The 22,863-nt window shown below is 42.3% G+C and overlaps 1 protein-coding gene across 9 annotated transcripts in view; it reads left to right on the plus strand.

Annotated features, from left to right (window-relative positions):
• The first annotated feature begins 1,861 nt into the window (after positions 1–1,861).
• The window catches only part of CUL4B (cullin 4B), a 50,860-nt gene continuing 29,858 nt past the window's right edge, over positions 1,862–22,863 (plus strand). For 2 of the 9 annotated variants that reach the window (XM_037512009.2, XM_037512008.2), the window contains exons 1-2: positions 19,114–19,258; positions 21,040–21,155. In XM_037512009.2, coding sequence (XP_037367906.1) covers positions 19,237–19,258; positions 21,040–21,155 — 138 coding nt within the window. In that variant the 5' untranslated portion in view covers positions 19,114–19,236. Of the gene's footprint in view, positions 2,051–8,456; positions 8,807–9,496; positions 9,565–14,232; positions 14,497–17,583; positions 17,672–18,411; positions 18,958–19,113; positions 19,259–21,039; positions 21,156–22,863 lie in introns of those variants that run through there. The other 7 variants (XM_037512004.2, XM_037512005.2, XM_037512000.2 and 4 more) reach the window with 7 other exon arrangements.

Here is a 22,863-nt window from a genome sequence, read left to right on the forward strand (position 1 = left end):
TATTGGACCAACAAAATTTTTGTTGTTGTCATTGTTTAAAAACAACAAAATGGCAAATAGGAGAGTGCAGTGCTATGGTAAGACATGCTCAACCTTCCTTAGAATGAAAAGCAGTTTCTGGGCCTCCCCGGTGGCGCAGCGGTTGAGCGCTGGGCTGCGAAGCTGCCTGCGGCCTCTGTCGCGCCAGTTCAATCCCCAGCTGCTCCCTGGCCACCGGAGGAGGGTCCCACATGGCGCGCAGACCTCTCCTGCCGCCCGCCGCTCCCCTCAGCAGTGTACTTCGGTCCTTCTGCCTGCTCTGCTCCCTGCTCTGACTCTGGTGAATTCTCTCACGCTCCCGTGCTTCTGACTGTACCCAGTGCTTGTATAAATAAACAAACAAACAAATAAATAAATAAATAAAAATGCATGCCTCTTAAAAAAATAATAATAAAATAAAGAAAAAAAAAAAGAAAAGCAGTTTCTGTTTATAACTTTCAAGGGGTCTGTCTCTGGGCAAAGGGGCTTCTCCTTCTTTCCACTGGGGAAGGAGAAGCAACATCATTTCCCATTGGAGAGAAAAGGCTCAAGTCCTGTAGTTTGAGGACAGTGCATGTATCAAATTTCTTTTTTACCATCCTGAAGTCATGTAAATGGGGTTTCTGTATATTAATTTTCACAGCCTCTGTCAACATGTTACGGTGCTTCCTCCCTCTACTGCGGTCACAACTTAGCTCACTCACCCAAACTGGGCCATTGACATGTCCGCCAGAAGTAATTCTCTTGGCAATCTTGCAGGAGATAGGTGGATGGATGGACGGATGGATGATGGATATAAAGAATGGATGGATGAGTGGGGGGGTGGATGGAGGAATACCATCTCACCAAAATTACCTATAGCAACACTTTGCTGCAAGGTGGGCTTTTTTTTAACCATTTAAAAAGCCAATTTAATGCTATCAAAATATGTTTACTTGGGCCTCCCCTGGTGTTGCAGCGGTTGTGCCCGCAGCCTCTGCAGCACCGGTTTGCACCCCGGCCGCCAGCGAGGGTCCCACATGGTGCGCAGACCTCTCCTGCCGTGCCTGCTGTTCTCCTCAGCAGTGCAGTGTACCTGGTCAGTCTGCCTGTTCTGTTCTCCGCTCTGGCTCTGGTGAATTCTCTCACCCTCCCACGCATCTGACTGTACCCAGTGCTTGTATAAATAAATAAATAATAAAAGAGGGGAAACATTTAATTTTTTTTTAAAAAAAAAGATGTTTACTTTCACTTCGTTGCATCCAAGAAAGTAAGATGGGTTACTAGCAGCTCTACTGAAGCCAGGCCAGAACATTCGCTGTGTGGCTCAAACTGGCAAGGTCTGACACCCAGAAATAAGATCTCAAATTGTGTTCTCTATGTTTCCATTAGTACGTGAAGGACATAGGTTTCATTCAATTATACTAGGTGAACTTCCTTGAATGGGTCATCTAAGACATCTACTTTACAGCCGGAAAAAAAAAACAAAAACAAAACAAATACTTCAATGACAAAAAAGGGATGATGTTCATTTTGATTCAGTGTATCTTCATGCCACTGTCGTAAGCCCCCATTCCAAACCAGGTAGACACCACATGAGGACATCCACTGCAACAACAGCAACATAAAAGTAGCTGTCTTTCTTGGACATCCCACTGGCGTCTTCAAATAGATAACATTTAGTTGTGAAATACAACCCTATAGGTACAGTGATCATTAAAGCTGTGTAGGCCAGGAGCGTCTTCCCGAAAGAAGCTAACCAACTTTGGTTTCTAAAGTCGAAGCCGCCACCACCCACAACGCCCTTTTCATTCTTACGTAACAAAGCGCAAGCACGCATGCGCACAGCGGGTGCTTAGTCCTTGGTCCCGCTGGGCTCACCAAGCCATGGGCTCCCTAAAGAAGGGGCTCCGCAGAGACTGGATTTCACAGTGGGTGGGTTCCGCAGCCCTTCGGCCCCGCTGGCGATGGTCTCCGCAGGCCTTAGGCAGCCCAAGACTTGGACCCCCCCGGCTTTGTGTTCCACACACCGCCCATTGCGTTGAGCTATGCGGTAAGTCTGCGTTCTTACGCTTATGTGATTATGCTTATACAAATATCTAACATAGATATTTACATTCTTAAACAAAAAATGGGATTAGTTAATACATGCTGACTCTAGCTTTTATTTTATTTCCCACTTTGTGCTTCAAGGATACCTTTCAGATGGGTGCACACATTTCCATCTCTTTCTTTTTAATGACTATATAGTATTTCATGGCATTGGTATATAGTACTCTGTCCAAGTACAAACCAGGGCACCCCCTTCCTTAGCATCTATAAACAGACTTCAGTTACATTCAGTGTGGTATGGCCATAAACGATTTAGCAAGCTTACCTTTCCCCTAGTCTTCACATCTTCTCAATAGCATTATAGCAACTTAAACTTAAACTAATATGTTTATATCATTACGATGATCTATACATAATTCACTGATGAAATTTATTGTGCAAAAATAGTATATATATATATATTAAGATTTATTTATTCATTCATACAAGAACCAGGATATAGGCCAGATGTGCAGGACGGTGAGAGGATTCACCAGAGACAGAGTGGGAAACAGAACAGGCAGACTGAAACACACTGCTGAGGGGAGCAGTGGGCAAGACAGGAGAGGTCTGCTGAGCCATGTAGGTATCTCACCGTCAGCCGGATCCAACCCATGCTGCAAAGGCTGCGGACAGCTTCACAGAGCTGCGCTCAACTGCCTGCACCATCAGGGGAGGCCCCCAAATAGTATATTATGATTAAGGCCTCCCTTGTAGCACAGGGGTAAAAGTCTCAGCACCATCAAGGTATCACCAGCCACTTTGGAATGAGTTTGATCCCCGGCTGAACTGGGGTGTAAGCCAGAGGTGTGGGGCGGGGGGGATGAGAAGATTCACCAGAGAGAGTGGGGAGCAGAACAGCCAGATCTACTGAAATACACTTTTGGACCTCCCTGGTGGCGCAAGGGGTTAAGCGTCAGCACTATGAAGCTATCCATAGCCACCGCAGCATGGGTTGGATTCCCGGCCAGGGAGGAGACCCACATGGCGAGGCAGACCTTTCCTGAAACTCTCCTGCTGCTCCCCTCAGCAGTGTATTTCAGTCTGCCTGTTCTGTTCCCCACTCTGCTCTGGTGAATCCTCTCACCCCTGCATCTCTGGCCTGCACCCCAGCTCTTGTATGCATAAATAAATAAATCTTTTTTTTTCTTTTTTGTGGGACCCTCGCCAGCGGCTGGGGAACGAACCGGTGCTGCAGAGGCTGCAGGCAGCCTCACAGCCCAGCGCTCAACCGCTGCGCCACCAGGGGAGGCCTAATAAAAAAAATCTTTAAAAAAAAAAAAAAGAAAGAAAGAAATACACTGCTGAGGGAAGCAGCAGGTGAGACGGGAAAGGTCTGCTGTGCCTAGTGGGTCATCTCTTTGGGCGGCTGGAGATCCAACTCGTGCTGCAGTGGCTGGTGATAGTTTGATAGCTGTGTCTTTAACCCCTGCACCACCAGGGTGGCCCCCTATGTTTCCTTTCTTAAACTACTTTTTCTTTTTCTGGATTTAATAGTGTTCAATCCTTTTCATTTGCTAAGTTTTCCAATGAGCTGTGTAGGGTTGTGCAGTGCACAGCCTTCACACTTAGACGTGGCAGACAGTCTTGTTACTACCTATGGCTAGGTCTTCCCAAGCTATCCAAACAACATTCCATATAATTTTCCACATAGTTAAATTAATAATCTATCAATTCCCCCCATTCCCCCTCAGAGCCCTCTGTCGACCCACTCCAATCTCCTGTGTCAGATCACCTGCTCCCTGGATGTTTTCTTTCTCGGTTTACTCTTTAGATTTAGTGAAGCATGTCCTCCATTTGCTTCTTACTAGAGTGGGCAAAGGAGGAAAAAGTTTTGAGCACTGCATGTCTGAAAATGTATTTATTCTACTCTAGCACTCAATTGGTAATTTGACTGACTGTAGAAATCTTTGTTGGAAATAATATTCACTAAGAATACTGAAAGCATGACTTTCAATTTTAGCTATTTCTGTTGAGAAGCCCAATGTCATTCTTTTTTTTTTTTTAAAGATTTATTTATTTTTTTTTAATACAAGAACCGGGGTACAGGCCAGATGCGCAGGAGGGTGAAAGGATTCACCAGAGACAGAGCGGGGAACAGAACAGGCAGACTGACAAAATACACTGCTGTGGGGAGCAGCGGGTGCGACAGGAGAGGTCTGCTGTGCCATGTGGGACCCTCGCCCGGCCGGCTGGGATCGAACCAACGCTGCAGAGGCTGCGGACAGCTTCACAGCACTGTGCTCAACCTCCTGTACCACCAAGGGAGGCCCCCAATGTCATTCTTATTGTTAATCCTTTGTACGGTAACTTTCTTTATTCCCTACTTCTGGAAGTTTTTAAAGTCTGCTTTTCACTCTGGTATTCTGAAATCTCACAATGGTATGTCTCTATGCAGCCCTCTTTTTCTTCACTCCTGTTTCATGTTTTATGAATATGACATTGTCTTTGATTTTTCTGAATATATTACTTGTAATATAAGCATGCCACTTGTTTGATGTTTTCACTGGCTCCCTGCATTGTCTCTGTTGTACCCAAGTTCCCCTCTTTTGTTTTTCGGTTTGGCCTCTGGCTTTCATGTTGGAACTTTCCTTGAATTGTCTGAAGTTCTTTGTAATTTGCTCACATTGAATAAAGTGGTACTAAAACACTGACACTGATTGGAAATTCCAGGTACCTTGAAGCAGTTCAGAGGAGACTTCATTGTGTGGTGATTGGATGGTAGGATGCTTTTTGGTTGGGGTATCTTTAATCTTTTTTCTGGTCTGGTTCAGTTTTCCAGAGAAGGGTAATTTAAATGTCTTACCTGAGATGTTAAGTCTGGCTGCCTGTATTCTGGGAATTGGATGTGGGAAGTAGAAGTCCTCATTTTCCACTCTTCCCCCTTTATCAGTCTAGCATACTCCATCATCCCTATTTACCGTCACAGCTGTAACTTCTCCAGTTATACTTCATTTTCATTTATTTGTTTTTTAATCTATTTTTAAAACTTTTTACTGATAATAACATACAGAAATGCACAAATGATCTATGTACAGTTCAGTGAATTTTAAAAATTCTTTCTCTTATTTGTTTTATTTTTTTCTTTTTTGTTTTCAATAAATTTTCACAGAGTCAGCTAGATCATGAACTTCCAGATCTCTCTGGTTCTGTTTACAAATGATAACCTTCTTTGCTGGGGTAACCTATGTGGAGCACTTAGAAAAGCCCATGACATATTGTGAGCACTTCTATTAGTGCTAGTCATCCTTCAGGCACCTGTCATGAGTGGTGTTTTCATGTAACATTTATCTTATAGTTTCCCAGAAGGTGGTGTTTAAATTCCAGTTTTTTTCCTTATTGTTTCCAAGTGATTGGGGTCACTCCTCCTTACAAACTTTTAAATTTTTATGTAATCTTTTTTTAAAAAGATTTATTTATTTTTTTTTATTTTAAAATATTTATATATTTATTTATTTATTTATACAAGCACTGGGTACAGTCAGAAGCGCGGGAGGGTGAGAGAATTCACCAGAGCCAGAGCGGGGAGCAGAGCAGGCAGAAGGACCGAAGTACACTGCTGAGGGGAGCAGCGGGCAGCAGGAGAGGTCTGCGCGCCATGTGGGACCCTCTTCTGGTGGCTGGGGAGCAGCCGGGGATAGAACTGGCGCTGCAGAGGCTGCCGGCAGCTCCACAACCCAGCGCTCAACCGCTGCGCCACTGGGGAGGCCAGATTTATTTATTTTTATACAAGAACAAGAACTGGGGTACAGGCCAGAGGCATGGGAGTGTGAGAGGATTCACCAGAAACAGAGTGGGGAGCAGGATAGGCAGAAGGACCAAAATACACTGCTGAGGGGAGCAGCGGGCATGATGGGAGAGGTCTGCTGTGCCATGTGAGTATCTCCCTGGCTAGCCAGGAATGGAGCTGGCACTGCAGAGGCTGTGGACAGCTTCACAGCACTGCACTCAACCCGCTGCACCACCAGGGAGTCACTTTTATGTAATCTTACCTGTCAATGGACAGCCAAAAAGTACTGGATAAACACCAGCAGTTATTTCCTTTAAAAAACTCTAAACACAACAGATTAGAAGAGGACTTCGTTTTTTTAAGATTTACTTATTTATGCTGGGGTGTAGGCCTGAGGTGTGGGATGTGAGAGGATTCACCAGAGACAGAGCAGGGAGCAGAACAGGTGGATTGACTTAAGTACACTGCTGAGGGGAGCAGCGGGTGACACAGGAGAGGTCTGCGGTGCCATGTGGTTAGCTCCTGGCCCGCTGGGGATTGAACTAGTGCTGCAGTGGCTGCGGGTAGCTTCGTAGTGCTGAGCTTAACCCCTTGGCCTCTAGAAGAGCATTTTCTAAACATAGTAGAATATCAAAAAGACTTGTAAGAGCAAGTACCATACTCTTGTCATTTTCCATGAAATTCAGGAATAAGGCACATATTTCCACTTTATTGTATTGAAGATTGAAACAATCAAGAAAATAAAATAAGCTATGTAAAATTTAAGAGGAAGAAAAAGGTGTAATTATTTGTAGGTGATATGACTATATGCACCGAGAATCCAAGAAATGCAATTTTTTTTAAAGATTTATTTATTTTTATACAAGAGCTGGGGTACAGGCCAGAGGCACGGGGGGGTGAGAGGATTCACCAGAGACAGAGCAAGGAGCAGAACAGGGAGACGACAGAAATACACTGCTGAGGGGAGCAGTGGGCAAGACGGGAGAGGTCTGCCGCACCATGTGGGATTCTCGCCGGCTGGAATTGAACCCTCACTGAAGAGGCTGCGACAGCTTCACAGCGTGGCGCTCGACCTGCTGTGCCACTGGGGAGGCCCCAAGAAATGCAATTTTAAAACTATTCCAATTAAGTATTGTATGCAGTGAACATATCCCATTTTGGTTTGCCCAACATTGCTTCCTCCCAACTTCCGGTAATATGTTTCCTCTTCCTTTGGAGATCTGCTCCTCCAATACAGTCCTGTTAGGACAGGCACTGATAATACCTTGCCCTATTCTCCTTCCACATCCTAATCCAGGGTAGGCTAATCATGATATCAAATCCTGCTAGACTCTGGCGGCTCCAAGGTGTAGGCATGTGACCCAGGTCAGAGACAGAAGACCTTTCTTGTAATATTCCAAATTAGGGCCTCCCTGCTGGTACAGGGGTTATAGACACAGTGCTATCAAGCAATCGCCAGCCACTGGGGCACGAGTTCAATCCCACCCAGGGAGCTAACCCACATGGTGAGGAAGACCTCCTGTCTTGCCCGCTGCTCCCCTCAACAGCGTAGTTCAGTAGATCCACCTATTCTGGTCTCCACTCTGTCTCTGGTGAATCCTCTCACCTCCCCCCCCACACCTCTGGCCTACACCCCAGTTGTTGTATGCATAAATAAACCTTGAAGAAAGGAAATATTCCAAATTAGTGTAAACAAGTAGCTTTCTCATTTCTATCTTGTACTAAAAGGACATATCCCCATAGCAGTTGGAAAATGTCTCTGTTGCGTGGAAGATTTTTAGAGAATGAGGCAACACAGAGAGAAGCTAAAAAGGAGGACAAACAGTGAGAACCTAGATACCATTTGAGTCTCTGGATTCAGGGGTGTCTGAAATCTGCCTTGTCCTCAGTTACATAAACCAATAAGCTCCATTTTCCTCGGAAGATAACTCAAATTGTATTTCTGTCACTCGCAAACAAGAATCCTAACGAATACAAGCTGGGTGTAACAAACATACAGGTTCCCAGAGCTTTCATTTTTCTTTATTTGAAGTGTTATGATGTAGCTCCCTTTTGCTTTATTTTCCTCCATTTATTTTTTAAAAATTTAAACATACAGAAAAGTTCAGAGTTTCACAGAACACCAATATATCCACCACTTAGATTTTACAACTAATATTCTCTTATTTTATTCCAATAATTTTCTTTTATTCTAGAAATCAGATAACTAGAAAAGGAGTAAAGGGAGTATTCCATTGATGACAGTGGAAAGAGATGTGTGAGACACCTACTCACATAAACAGATAAAGTGCACGAAATTCTGCTGTGTCTAGACGAAAGACCTGGGAATGAGCAAACTAGCAAGACAGAAAATTTCAAATAACCGATCAACGTTAGCCGAATACTGTAGGAGAAACTGTTGCCTCCTTCTCCCCCATGCCAGCAGCGGCGAAGTGGGAGCCTAGATTTCCACCCTTGGTGGGTAAAACCCACACTCCCCACTGCACCTCACCCTCCTAAGTGGGGACCACATGGGGTGCCTGCCACCTCACTGCCTCCTCACTGGGTGATGACACTGGGGACCCAAGGGGATGACGGAGTTTAATTATTACGCAGTGGAAAGAGGCCACCAGTCAGGTCAGGGTAGAAACTATGTCAGTCTGGGCACAGAACAACCCTGGCTGACCATCCAATGTCCCCTCGGTGGTTTACTCGAGACAAAACAACCCAAACTTAGGGAAACGTTACCGATTCACTATCAGACCCTTTCGAAACTTAAAGTTTGCTTCTGGTGCCACCCAGACCCCTGTTAGTCAAATGGGGTTTCCCCTGAGGGGATTGGTCAGACCCGCTGTCAATCATCATTGTGCTGTTGAAAAAAGGAGCGCTGACTTGGGTGGGCAGACCTTGGTACGTAGTTCGTTGCTAGCGTGTGTCAGAGCCTTCGGGTTTGAGATCCAAGTAGATGAAACAACAAGAACAATAAATCCTGTTGGTCGTTCTGGGCCGGTAAGTTAAAATGCCCCCTTCATGATTATGAAACATGGGAGGGTCTTTCCTTTAGCAACTTACTGAACGTGGACCAGCTTTCGGGACAAGAGACCCCAAGCGAAGCCACATCTTCAGGCATTTCCATTATTCGCCATGTTTGTGCTTTCGTTATCTCCAGACAATTCGAAGGCGTATTAAGAAGTTATAGCCTTTACTCACCTGTGATAAGGAGAGTTTAGGGAAAAGTGTGTTAGTGCCGAACTTAACCTGTAGCCTAGTGAAGATGCCAAAGTAGAAGCTAATTAGAGATCTGGTTCAGATCACTTGTGAGATTATACTTTGAGACGACCCCCCCCAAATAATTGGAAGACACTTTTGGGGGAGTCTTTTTTTTTTTTTTGGCTTTCAAGCCGTCATAACTTAAATGAGAATTTCAAAGGGCATGTCAGGCTTCTAGTTTAAGATGTTAGTATAAACAAATATTTTTCTCCCTGAATTAACTAAATGAAGGAAGAAAAAGAAATATAAGCATACAGTCATAATACACAAGGGATAACAGAAAAGAGTAAAATTAGCGGGTCGAAATTGTGAGAATTTTCTTAACGAAACAAATAGGGTAAAATTGAGTGAAAAACCACCGTTAGTGAATCCTTGACAGAGGGCTGCTGTAAAGTGAATTCTCTGTTTTCTAATATAACCCCCCCAAAGATAGAAGATGTCCCAATCATCTGGATCAGGGAATGGGAGTGATGGTGGAAGCATCTCCGAAGATAATGGTAAGTAAATGAACTAGTAAAACTATGAGTTAAGTCCAAAAAAAAGTTAAGAATATGTCTAGGAAGCCTGTATAAATTATTAAAGAGGTATTCCTAACAAGATCAAGCATAATGTAGCCATTAATAAAAAATTAATAGCAAGGTAGAAATAAATTTCCCAACAGATCAGGGAATGGTGGTACAGAGGGCAATTCTGCTTTTACTTTGTTGTTTTATGGTGAAAATGAATTCGTGTAATGTTTTGACAAGATCTTTAAAGTTTAATAATACTTATTTTTTATTGATTTATTGTTGGTTTACAAGAAAGGTTGATAATATACTGTTGCTAATGGTGTGGGACAACCAGCCAGCATTCTGAGGGTGGGAGTGTATGCATAACATCTCTGAAAGGTAATATGGCACTCTGTCAAAAGTTTAAACATATCTTCCCCCAGAGCAATCCCCTTTCCTGGTCCTTGTGTTTATGGTGTCTCCTCAATATATTTTTTAAAGATTTATTTATTTATGCATACAAGAAGGTGTATGCCAGAGGTGTGTGTGGGGGTAGGGTGTGACAGGATTCACCAGAGACAGAGTGGGGAACAGAACAGGCAGATTGACTGAGATACACTGCTAAGGGGTGCAGTGGGTGAGTCAAGAGAGGTCTGCTGCGCCATGTGGGTAGCTCCCTGGCCCGCCTGGGGCATCGAACTCATGCTGCAGTGGCTGCAGATAGCTTCATAGGTTGCGCCTTAACCCCTTGCCCCACTAGGGAGGCCCTCCCCTCTATATTTTAACAATTTGACCACATAATATATCCACAAATTTACCTAATTTTTGAGCTTTACAAAAAAAGGTATCAGATCATATGTATTCTTGTGATTTGCTTTTTTCATGTAACATTTCTGTGAGTTATGCAAGTAGCTACAATCCATTCTTCAGTGCTATGTAGTATTTCCTTGTGTGCCTGTACCACAATTTATTTAGTCATTCTATTGAAGAATATTCTCTTGTCATTCTTTGAAGTCTCTATCAAAGCTGATGCAGACTAGAACAGAAAGTTCTTAGTGTATTTTCAATCACTTCCTCCTTTACGCCATCTCTAAACGCTTTCCATATCTCAATTTTTTAGCACTCCGTGTATTCAAGGGCCAGGATTGGCAATTTTTTTCCTATAAAGCACTAGATAGGAAATGCTTCAGGCTCTGTGGGCTATATGGTGTGTTGCAACCACTGAACTCTCATTTTAGCACAAAGCTGCCACTGAAAGTATGTGAATGAATGAGTATGGCAGTGGTCCAATAAAACTTTCTTTATAAAAACAGGTAACTGGCTGTCCATTGTTTCCCAAACCCTGCTTTAGTTCATCTGAATTCCTGTAGCATTGTCTAGTCCTACGTTCATCCACTGGCATCTTATTTCCCATGTCTCACCCATAGCCCCTCTCTGGCTCTTTGTGATTCTCAGCTTCTATATCTAAGGATGAGCCTAACCTGTAAGTCTAATTCTTGAACTAGTGTGACTCAAAGCAAGAATTATTACTAGTAACCATAGCTCCAAGAGCAAGTAGGGTATAAGAGCAAGGCCTGGTGTTAGGGGGAAAGAATGTCCTAAAGCTAATTCCATACAGGCTTTGTGGACTCCACCCCCACCCCAGACCAAAGCCAAAGACACTGGGAACTCCAAATCCCATCACCACCAAAGGGAAGGTGGCTGGGACCTGCGGGTGGGGTTATGCAGTCAGGTTGGTATAAAGTCAGACACGTGGGCTTTGGAGGGGGTCCCCCATTTTGGCTCTCCCACAGCTCACAGCAGCCTGGCCAGCTCTGAGAGTGACTTTGGGTTTCCAGGTTGGCGGATTGGGTAGGACGCATTAAAGACTTTATTTCCCTATTTTTTACTCCCTGAGTTGTACATTTTCCTTATTTCCTTTTCCCTTGTAAATAAACCTTTTATTAACCTTTTGTGTGTGCCTGTAGTGGAGTATTAATAAGTTCCTTTTAAGCGCGGGGGTGAGGACCCACAGCCAGGCAACCTGCTCAATATCGGGGCTGTCCTATAACACTGGTACTATGAGACCTAGGAATTGCTGTATCACATTTGAGACTGGGATACTGCATTGTTCCCTCCTTACCCTCTAGGGTTTCTGGGTATGTTCTAAAACCATACCCTTGAGAATTAGTCTCTGAGATTTCCTGAATACACCCTTTCTTTTGCAACTTCCAGATTTAAATGTGCTCCCTGTTTTCTTTCCTTGTGCCCCTTGCTCCCTCCCACTCCCCTTGCCTGGCTAATTCCCATTTACCCTCAGGGATTTAAACAATTATTTCTTTAGCTGCTATTCTTAACTGCCCCCACTACTAGCTGCCTTTCTCCGCCATACCCTACCTTCCTAGGCTCTGCAGGTGTCCTCTCTGTGTTCCTATAGCAGCCTTTATGGCTCTGTCCTTAATTGTCTTCCTCACCCACAGGGCCAATTGAGAACTGTTTGAGGACAATTGTTCTCTTTTGTATACTCAGTGACTGCATCATAACGGGTCCTTAGGCAAGGTTTGTTCAGTGTTTGACTCGATTTGGCTAGGAGAAGGAGCTGGATTCTACCTCGGCCACTGGCTGAGACTTCAGCCTGGGAATGATCTGATCCCTAGAATCAAACTGCCACTGTCGCCTTAAATGTATGTTTCTTGCTGCTGTGTCCTGCCTGCTTCACTATAGCCTGAACTGAATCCAAGCTTGGTCTTCTTTTGGACACTGATATGGCTCATCTCAATAAAGGAGTTATTTTATTCTTCATTTTTTTTCTCCTGGTGAGTGGGGCTCTGAATGTCTTTTCCTAACTTTTCTAATTGTTACAGAAGCAATTTTATGGCATGTCTCCTTACTAAATTGCGAACTATGGGAAGTTTTTGGAGTTAGAGAAAAACTGAGTTTGGCTTAAGTCTGCGTGCTGTGTGACTTTGGCAAGTCGGTTTAACTTCCTCCTCTCTTCCTGTTTCTCATCTGTAAAATGGGGATGGCACCTGACCTATTCCACAGTGCAGTTCTGAGGATAAAATAAAACTGTGTGCGAAAGTGCTTTAAAAGCTGTAAAGTCAACTACAAATGGAATTTTGTATTAGCTCTGTATTCCCTTATGACATCTAGCACCGTGCCTTGCCCAGAGTAGTTGCTCAATACATATTTGTTGAATGACCAAATGAATTGGCAAGAGAAACCATGCTATTGGTGGGAATAAAGGACATTTAATAGAACCAGGAAATACAGATCGTTTCGCCAGAGAAATATCCATATGGTGAGTTGATAATTCAGAAGTTGGACATTTATGGATGGCTCCAAACCTGCATTTCCAATGTCTGCCCTTTGTTTTGCTTATAAAGACGATTTAAGTATTCGTTGAACATGATTTTGGCAGCTAAAACGTGGCTAAACTAAAACGTGGCTAAAACTTAAAAATGCTGTCATCAAAAAAAGCAGGTTTGGCCCCAGGCAATACTGTGAGGTCAGCAAAATGTATAGCAGAACTCTTTCTTTCCTTGACTGTAACTTTACCTCCCCATCCCCCATTGCAATGCCTACTCATACTTCTGTTTACCTCCAGGCAGTTAGGACTTTGTATTTTCCTTTGTTCCCCAGAAGCATTCACCTTAAAGGGTCAGGAACTAAGTCTCCCTGGCTAATTTGCATGTGAAAAAGGGATTCCTAGAGAAGTAGGCTATGTTTTATCAAAAGGGGTGAATAAATAATTGTGAAATTTCAGGCATTAAAGGAAATACAGAGAGGCTTAGCCCTTTTCAAATCACAATGGTAGGTACTTCACCTGCAGCTGTGGGTCTCAATTCCGGAGGTATGTAGAATCACTGGGAGAGCTGATTAAAAATACTGTAATGTAGGCCCTACTCACAGAGATTCGTATTCAGCTGGACTAAGTTCAGACCTGGGCAAAGGTGTTTTTTTTTTTTTTTTTTTAAGGAAACTCCCCAGGCGATTCATTTGTGCCATCTGAGTTGGAAACTGCTGCTGACTTATACCTAAGTTGGCCCTACTCTAAAAGACACAGAAAAGCTGAATGCCATTGAAAGATCAAATCTTAAAACAGGGAGGGGGTAGAGGGACTATCAGAGTTATTGATAAAGTGAACAGAAGGTTAAAAACAGGCCCAGCAACTCCATAAGTAAGCGCTTGGCAGCACCCAAGGAAGAAGTAATCTGTGGCTGATCTGGTCCCCTACACCCCTACACCCTAAACCCCTAGGAAAAATAGCCTGGCCCTGTTAGTCCTTAAATCTGCTTTCCAGATGGTTCACGGGTATGATAGTAGATAAAATCTATGAGCTAAGGGGCTAAATCCTCAAATGGTTGATGTACCCAGTCAGTAAGTCTCCTGTTGGTGAGATAACCTAACATAGAAGACAAATGATTCCATTAAAAATATGAAGTCTGTGTTATTCATTTACATGCTACTTAGTACTTTAATTCAGCATTTATGATTAAGTTCCTTGCTTTATAAAGCAACTACAGGATGGTCAAAATGTGAATTTACATCTTTGCTTCAGCTTTGTCTTCCTCAGTCACCCAAGGCAGCCAAATGTTGCTGATAGCATAACAAAGCCTTTATTATGACATGTTTATTAGCTCACCACTGCTTGCTTTGCCTTGTGTATATTTCCCTGCTTCAAAGATGGTCTTTCAGGAAAGCAGAAGGAGGACATGGACTACCTTTTTACCGTGCAGTTGTTGATTTTGTAGATGATCTTAAACATTGCTTACTACAGAAATGTCTTTGGTAGTCTTCTGAAGCAGTAGCAGCTCCTAGTTTTAGGGGAATTCCCACTTATGGATAACAAAGCTACCAGGAGTTTCTATCCATTGATAAGCCCCTGCCCTGAGATGTCTGAAGAGGACCCAAGACCAAGCACCACGGGGAACCCCCAAGACCAAAAAGGCAAAAATACAGGTTATACTTTGCCTCTTTTTTAAGAAGATGCTACAGAAACAGGGAAATGGACATTAGAAAATGTCCTGTCTTTGTATTTCTTCCTTTATGAATATATTTATGTTATATATAGCTACAGATTTATTTACTTGGTTAAAATAAGGCCAATAATAACTACACCTCATCTGGTAGCATTGTAAAGTTTAATTAATGTTTGTAAGGTACAAGTTGAACTCACAAGATGAAAGATTCTATATATGGAATATTTGTTAAGTGCCCAATCTGGTTTAGTCTGATAATGGCCGTAATTGTATGGTGTCCTACATTGCACATCTTGATTATTGTGGTTTCAGTGAGTTCAACCTTGAAAAATGTGTTTTAATGTTGAGAATGTGTTTCTTTTTGGTTGGCAAACATTTGGGTATATAGACTATAGGCTTATATTTTAGTTAACCCCAATTAATTGGTTTTTGATGTAAAAGGTGTTTTACAAAGAAACAGTGGGAGGGAGGTTTTTCTTTTTCAGTTTATCCAAAGGTCCTCATACATCATATAGTAATATCTAAGTTGGTTTGTGCCACAAAATGTAAATGTTAAATTTTTAAAAATCATTATTAAAGTCATATGCCCATGTTAAGGCATACTAAATAGGCAAGGATTGGGTCTGGCACATAAATAAAATGAGGTTATTAAAATGTCCAAAGGAAGATTATTAAAGCACTGAAGAAAAATATTTTTTCTGCAAAACTCAGTTAAGGATAGTATATGGAAAAATTAAATAGTAGGTTAGACTACTGGGTCATTCAAAGTGAGCTAGAACTCAAGAACCAAGAATCTGTGCTTTTAGAACAAATGTAACTAGGAAGGCAGAAGGACTTAGATAACCATGTCAAATTGAGAGCTATTATTACTAGAATGTAGTTGAATATTAACAGAACTCAGCTGTCCTTTATGTTAGCATGAAAGTTTATCTTTGGCAAAAGCAGCTTTTTTTGTCTTTATGGCCATTTCTTTTTAGTTGCACTAGTATTTGTAAGTTTAAAAATAGCTAGCACTTTCATACACCCTCTGAGGACTATAAGGACATGAATTAGAACAACCTTGTTCATTAAATTCTGAAAAATAGCCAGTTTACCCTCCCCTATAGAGAGACAGCATTATTTTATCCTCATTCAATGAAATATTCAATAAATATTGACTCAGCATTTACAGTTGTTCAGAATCATTTGAAATGTGAGACAATAAAGGAGGATTTAATGTTTTAGGACGTTTTTTCTGACCTTAAGAGTTTAGTCTTTAGGCAGTAATAACTATAAGGTATATTTCTAAACTGATAGGAATCCATCTTCCCCCTTTCATGCCTCAGTCTATACTCCTTTTCTGTGGCCCTGGGGCCCAAGTTTCATTATAACCTTGGTCTCAGCCAGTTGTCATCAGACAGCATTAAGCAGAAGCTAAAGGCCTAAAGCGCTACCTTTTCTAGGAGGATCTGCATTTTAATCAAGGACTTTTCAAGACAGCCCTTCCCACCCCCCAAAAAAAGTGGGCCTGTGTGAACTTACAAAATTGATTTATTCATAGGATTCTGATTCCACTATCTCAGTTGTGCCATACAAACTGCTTTCACTCAACCCACAGTTCTGTCACCTCCCTGTTAAATCTCCATGCTGTCTTACCCTAATCTACAGGGTAGACTCTAAAATGTTTGGCTTCATATTCCAGGCACTCTGGAGCCTCATCTTTCTTACTTCCTAGGAGATACTCTACTTTCCAGCCTCACTGCACTTTCCATAGTTCAATAAGCCGACCAGGCCCTTTCAGAACTCCCAGTTTTGCCTTTTTCCACTGCCCAGAATGACTTCCACCGTCTCCCCTTTGTCTTTTTGGTAACTCCCACTCTGAGACACAGGGCAAACATCAGTTCTATGTGAAACTCTTTGACTATTCCAAAATTCCCCCATATTTCTTGTTTCACCTATTCCTACAGCACTTTATATATTTGTTACAGTACTGTAAGGGATATTAGTTTTAAAAAAAACTTACGCTGGCATTTCAAGGCAGGGGCCTGAGAGAGATTTTGGATTTTTCGGTATATGTTGGTTGAATGTTTCTGCACTTAGAGTGATCAACAGGTTGGCAGATTTAGTTTTGACATTGTGTTCTCCCACCACCGCCGAATACCAAATATCCTTGAGTTAAATACCAACACCCCACCCCCCAACAGTACATTTACAAAGCTTCTTGTTGCTGATTTGAACAAATTTAGAGGTGTATTCTTAGGAGCAATCCATTTTAAAATCTGGGTTTCTGAAATTCATTGGTAAAAACACTGACTTCCAATACTGCTCTCCTAAAATGTCTCGAGACAAGCATATGAAGTGAGATTTGGTAAAAGAAGTGGGTCCTCCTTAGTTTGTTTACTCTGTAAATTACTGGGTTGATGACTGGCAGACCTGGGGTGGTTCTAGGAATAGTGGGGTTGTGTGTGTTGGGGTGTTCCCTTCCTGTTTCTTGGCCTTAGAAAGCACCCTTAGTCTGGCCAGCCATCTTAGAAAATGCTCCTGATGGGAAGGTAAAAGGATTTGCAACTACATAGCTGAGTAAAAAAAAGATTAAACACTGAGGCCGTATTCAGTTTTGGGTACGTGGTGTCCTTGACATAAAAATAAAAACAATGTATAACCCAAATGAATCAAACATTCCTTTGCTTTCTGTCTAAGCTCATTTTCTTTTTCTTTCCTATCTTAACATCCTGACATTCCTCCCTAGCAGCAGGCATAATGGCATGATTATGTTTTCTTCTGTTTCGGATTACTCCCCTCGCCTTGCAACTCCTCCTTATTTCTTTATCTCTTTCAAAGTTTCCATTCTCTGTTCCTTTACTTTTTACTCCCTCCCTCTCTTCCTCCTCCTCCTCCTTTTTCCCAGCTAACTCAGCCCGCCCCTCACCGTCACCATCTTCCCTCCCCTTCGAGCTCCTTCCCGCTTCTTCTCCCGCCACCTCCCCCCCCAAGGCCCGCCTCGTGTTCAGAAGGCTCCAATCAGGAGCTCCGAAGGTGTGTGGCAGGCCCGCCCCCTCCTCCCGTTCCACTTCTGTTCCCCCCCTTTCCTCCCTCCCCCACCCCCCCACTCAAGTCCTGCGGACCTGGGGGCTTGGATCTGGGCGCTATGAAAAGTGTCTGCCCAGTCACTTCCGGTAAGGGCGCTGCGGCGCGAAGCTTCCCGCGGGACCGTTACGGAAAGGGTGGGAGTTACCGGTGGGCCGGGGAAGGAGAGTGCTGCCTGGGCAGGGGTGCGCCAGAGGGAGGGGGGGGCGGGCGCGAGCGCCAGAGCCCGGGGCGCCTCGAGCGCCCCTTTCCCGCCGCCTTCCCACGAGTCAGCGCTCTCGTCCCCCGGGCGCCTGCAGTGCTCTCCACCCCCCACTCCGGGACAGACACCGCCCCTCCCTCGCCGCCGCGTGACCGGAAGTGTCGCCATCTTTTAGCCTCTTGTGCTATTGACAATAACAAGCCCTGGTTCTCTCCCCCTCCCCCTCCCCCCAACCACGGCATCTCCCCTCCCAGAGAGAGAGGGAGAAAGGAGGAGGAGCTGCAGCCTCACAGACTCACGGAGTCGCTCCGGCAGAAAGGGGGGAGAGAGACCGAAAAGCAGGGGAGGGGGACGGCACGGCCGTTTACCTGTCTGCCTCTTCATTCGCTCTCCCTCTCCCCCCCGTTCTGCTCACTTCTGGTGTCAGCCTATCCGCCTTCCCAAACCCTCCCATTCCCCCGGTGTAGCCCCCCCCTTCACTTTCCTTCTCGTCCTCTGTGTTTCTCCTCTCTTCTTTCTTCCCTTCCCCCTCTAGCATTGCCACCACCTACACGCACGCAGGCATATAAACGTAGGTTTTTGATGCTCCTCTGCCTGTTGACCCCGCTATTTTCATGTTTCCAACAGGTTTTTCTTCCCCCAATCCCTCAGCTGCTGCTGCTGCTCAGGAGGTCAGATCTGCCACTGATGGTAATACCAGCACCACTCCGCCCACCTCTGCCAAGAAGAGAAAGTTAAACAGCAGCAGCAGCAGCAGCAGTAACAGTAGTAACGAGAGAGAAGACTTTGATTCCACCTCTTCCTCTTCTTCCACTCCTCCTTTACAACCCAGAGATTCGGCATCCCCTTCAACCTCCTCCTTCTCCTGCCTGGGGGTTTCAGTGGCTGCTTCCAGCCACGCACCGATACAGAAGAAGCTGCGTTTTGAAGACACCCTGGAGTTTGTAGGGTTTGATGCGAAGATGGCTGAGGAATCCTCCTCCTCCTCCTCCTCATCTTCACCAACTGCTGCAACATCTCAGCAGCAGCAACTTAAAAATAAGAGTATATTAATCTCTTCTGTGGCTTCGGTGCATCATGCAAACGGCCTAGCCAAATCTTCTACCACCGTCTCTAGCTTTGCTAACAGCAAGCCTGGCTCTGCTAAGAAGTTAGTGATCAAGAACTTTAAAGGTAACCAAGGCCAAAATCCATAATCACCTACTAAGGATTTGACACTTGAGCGATCACGTGCTCTATTTATGTTAATATATTAAACAGTATAGAGGTGGCCTAATGTTTTATGCATAATCAATGAGGTGGAGGGAGGTCCTTTTTTGGGTGGAGGGTTCATTTTCCGGGGGTGGTTAAGCCTTATGCTGAAGCATACACCGGGTGTTTCTGTGCAGTATTTTGAGGTCTCTATCAGCCTATTGTATCTTATCTGTTATTCTTTGTACGTTGACTGTCGGTATGATTGATCCGGATTTTACAGGTGAGAAATTTGTATCCTAAGATTTGTTTCAGGTACATAGTGAGCTTTAGCACTGGTGAGGTTTTTCTTTTTATGCCTCAGTAGGCCACATTCTCTAGACCCTAGAAATGCAGGTAGCAATGGTGGTTTTCACTCAGAGATTTATAATTAGATTTGTAATGTTGAATACTATATTCTTGGGAAAGCAGTGTTTGGAGAAAAATATTTATGGTCTCTGCATTTCTTTCCAGAGGTAGGGTTTGGAAGCAGAAAATACTTTATACACAGAAGTAGTAACTCTGTGTACCACTAGTCTAAAGATAGGAGCAATTACTACATCTAATTTTTTTTATCACTAAAATGGGTTTTAAAGTACTGACCTGCAGCTTTTGGAAATTTATTCATTTTGTGTTTAAGATATGTGATTGGGAAGCATCATAAGTGCATTGATGCAAATATAAAATTAGCAGTTTTAAAAATGTGATTGAATTGAATTAATTTTTATCTGTTGTCTTTCTGTTTTTCTGACTGACTTTTTCACCACCCTGTACTGGCAGATAAATTCTCCAATACTTATTAAATGGAGAAGTAAATGAATGAACTAAAGTCATATTTGTCAGATAAGCGCCTTGTGGCTAAATACTAGTATAGAAAAAATTAGATTTTCCATACTGTGTTTTCAGCAGTTAGTGTGGAAATCAGAAATATGCTCTGTTTTGTCTCAGTGTTAAGAGTGCTGTTTATTTTTAACCTTTTCTTTTTTCTATTACTCTTCTCCCATCTCCAGGCACTCAGGAGTGTTGTAGTCTTTTTGATTTAATGCTAGACCTTTCTGAAGTAAATATGAATTGACTGATGTGTTCACTGTTTCACTTAAAAATATTGGTGGTTTTATAGCCAGGGATTTTTAAAGAGATAAGCTAGGATCAGAATTGTATCTTTATACTATTTTTAAAGATTTTTTTCCCTATGGGTTTTTTTTCCTTTCCCTCCTAAAATAAAATCCCATTATTAAGGCATTTGAATGCTTTAATAAAAAAAAAATTCACTCATTGCTGGTCAATGAAGTTTAAATTAAAGCCTAGAGTAAGATGTTTCTTTCCATTCTGAAAATGCTGCACAGGTTCTGGAGTCATTTGGATGTTTCAGGTTTTTTTCAGTTTCACAGCTTATAAATGTAATTGAAAATAAAACATGAATTAAGATGTTTCTCTCCATTTCTGTAGATGTTGCATAAATTTGGAGAGCAAACAGACCTGGATTAGAATCCTAGCTTTGCTATTGACTATCTATGGTGACCTTAGGCAAGCCTTGCAAAATGAGTCTATCAGGCTCACTTTCCTCAATTGCAAAATATGGATAGTAGCATCTTCTTTATGTCATTATTAGGAAGGTTAAGATGTTTATGGACTGCTTTGTAAGTACTAGGTGCTCCGTATTTTACATCCCAGGTACAATATTCATGTTGACTTAGGTTTTACACACAATGGAATAAGATAAGGATTGTTATTTTTTTCTGTCATTCTTGAATTTCATTTTTTAAGCAATACAGTCAATAGGAGAAAAAACTCACCTTCAATTTTAATAGGTGAGTCAAAATGACTTAAACAGTATCCTGGTATTTCAGATATTTTGCTTTGTAAAATTGAACTTATAGTGGCTACTTTAATTGTTAGATGTAATAATTATAAAGATTACAATTTACCCTTAAAAAGCAGTAATTCTATTACCATCTTTTATGACTCCTTCCATTACTATATCCTACATATTATTCTGACACCAGCCTTTTACATATCATCCAGATAAACCTAAATTACCAGAAAACTACACAGATGAAACATGGCAGAAACTGAAAGAAGCAGTGGAAGCTATCCAGAATAGTACTTCAATTAAGTACAATTTAGAAGAACTCTACCAGGTATGTATTAGTCTGGGTAACCAGATTTGGTTGGCATAAATTGAGGTGGGCTGTATGGGGATTTTACTTTCTGAAATGGGTCCTTATGTAGACTTTTGGTTCTCTTCTAATTACAGTTTTTCAATTTATACACTCTGTTTTATAATGAGATCACATTTTCACATGACTGAGTACAGTCATATTGATGTAAGTTAGACTTATCTTGGACACTTCTGATTATAAGTTATGGCACCTTACTTTAATAGAGGTTTTCCCGATAATGGACTCCTGTAACTTGGTGCCATGTTATTTTATTGTGATACTTCTTGCTTCATGGTGTTATTCACCTGTAGGAGAGGCCTCAAGAAATTTAGGTGTTATCCATATACTTTACCTCTTTCCTATTAGTAACCTTTTGCCATTTCTTTTCTTGCTCTTTGTATTTGTTTTTTTCTTCTGGGCTACAGGACACACCTTAGTCCAAAAATGAGCGGTAGGTTGTAGTCCAGAGACTTGGTCTGAGGTTCGTATTTGCTTCTTTTGTTTAGCACATGGGTACTTGAAGTATTTAATTTAAGTATGTTAAAGGCCATGACAGTAGTCTCCTTCCCCTTCCCCACCCAGGATTTTGCTTTCTGAGGTTTTAAGTACAGCTGAGGTCGACTTAATCAACCACAGCTGTACAGTAAGATATTTTGGGAGAGACCACATTCACATAACTTTGATAGAGCATATCATTATAATTGTTCTATTTTATTAGTAGTTGTTTTTTATCTCTTACTGTGCCTAATTTATAAATTATCATTGGTACGTATAGGAAAACATAAGATTCAGTACTATCTAAAGTTTCGGGTGTTGGGGAGGAAAATTTTTCTCCTGGTCCTTACAACTGGAAAATAATTAAATTGATACAAGACAGATTAACAGGAGAAAAATACTGGTTTATTTCAATGAATATGGGATCTGGGACTTGAACAGTGTAATATGCTTATCTACTTTTTAGATAACGAAATTCCTCACATTTTTGGTTTGGACACTAATTTAGCAAGCTAAGCAGAGCCTACTTACATGGGAGAAACAGGTCCTGAAAACTTTGTAGTGATAAAACGTCTCCTCTCCTAGTACAGGGAGAGCACCTTCACATGAGAGATTTATTTCCTACTTTTAGGAGACAGGAAAGTTTAGAGTGGCATTTCTCCATCTGCTGTTTCCCAAGTAACACTAATTGAAATATATACACACTACCTTGGCACATCTTGGGGTGGCCTGCCCTGACCTCAAACACAGGCATCTCTTGGGAAGCCTTGCTACGGAGGTATTTTGCCCTTCTGTGTTTTTGACAGAACCTATTCAAGAAGTTACTTTCCATTATATGGCATCAGCAGTTTCATATTAAAATATACTCACATCCAATTGTATTGGTTTAATTTATCAGAATTGTAGTTTTTCATCTATTCATTTTAGTTGCAGAGGTAGAATGGTGATGGGCAAACTCTGGGTTAGTATCAGAAAGCAGAAGTTTGGGATCTGTTAATAGTTTTGGCTGGTTTTACCCTTGTGATCTTGGGAAAGGTACTGAACTTCTTGGCTTTGGTTTCTTCCTCTGCAGAATCGGGGAAAGAATACCTGCTCTCTCTGCCTTTTGGGGTTGCTTACAAGAATCAAATAAGATGTTTGAAAAACACAGTTAAGCACTATGATATAAAAAGATACCATGGTGTTATCACAA

This window comes from Talpa occidentalis, unplaced genomic scaffold (genome assembly GCF_014898055.3).
Source record: "Talpa occidentalis isolate TD23 unplaced genomic scaffold, MPIMG_talOcc4v2.1 talOcc4.15, whole genome shotgun sequence".
NCBI classification, from domain to species: Eukaryota; Metazoa; Chordata; class Mammalia; order Eulipotyphla; family Talpidae; genus Talpa; species Talpa occidentalis.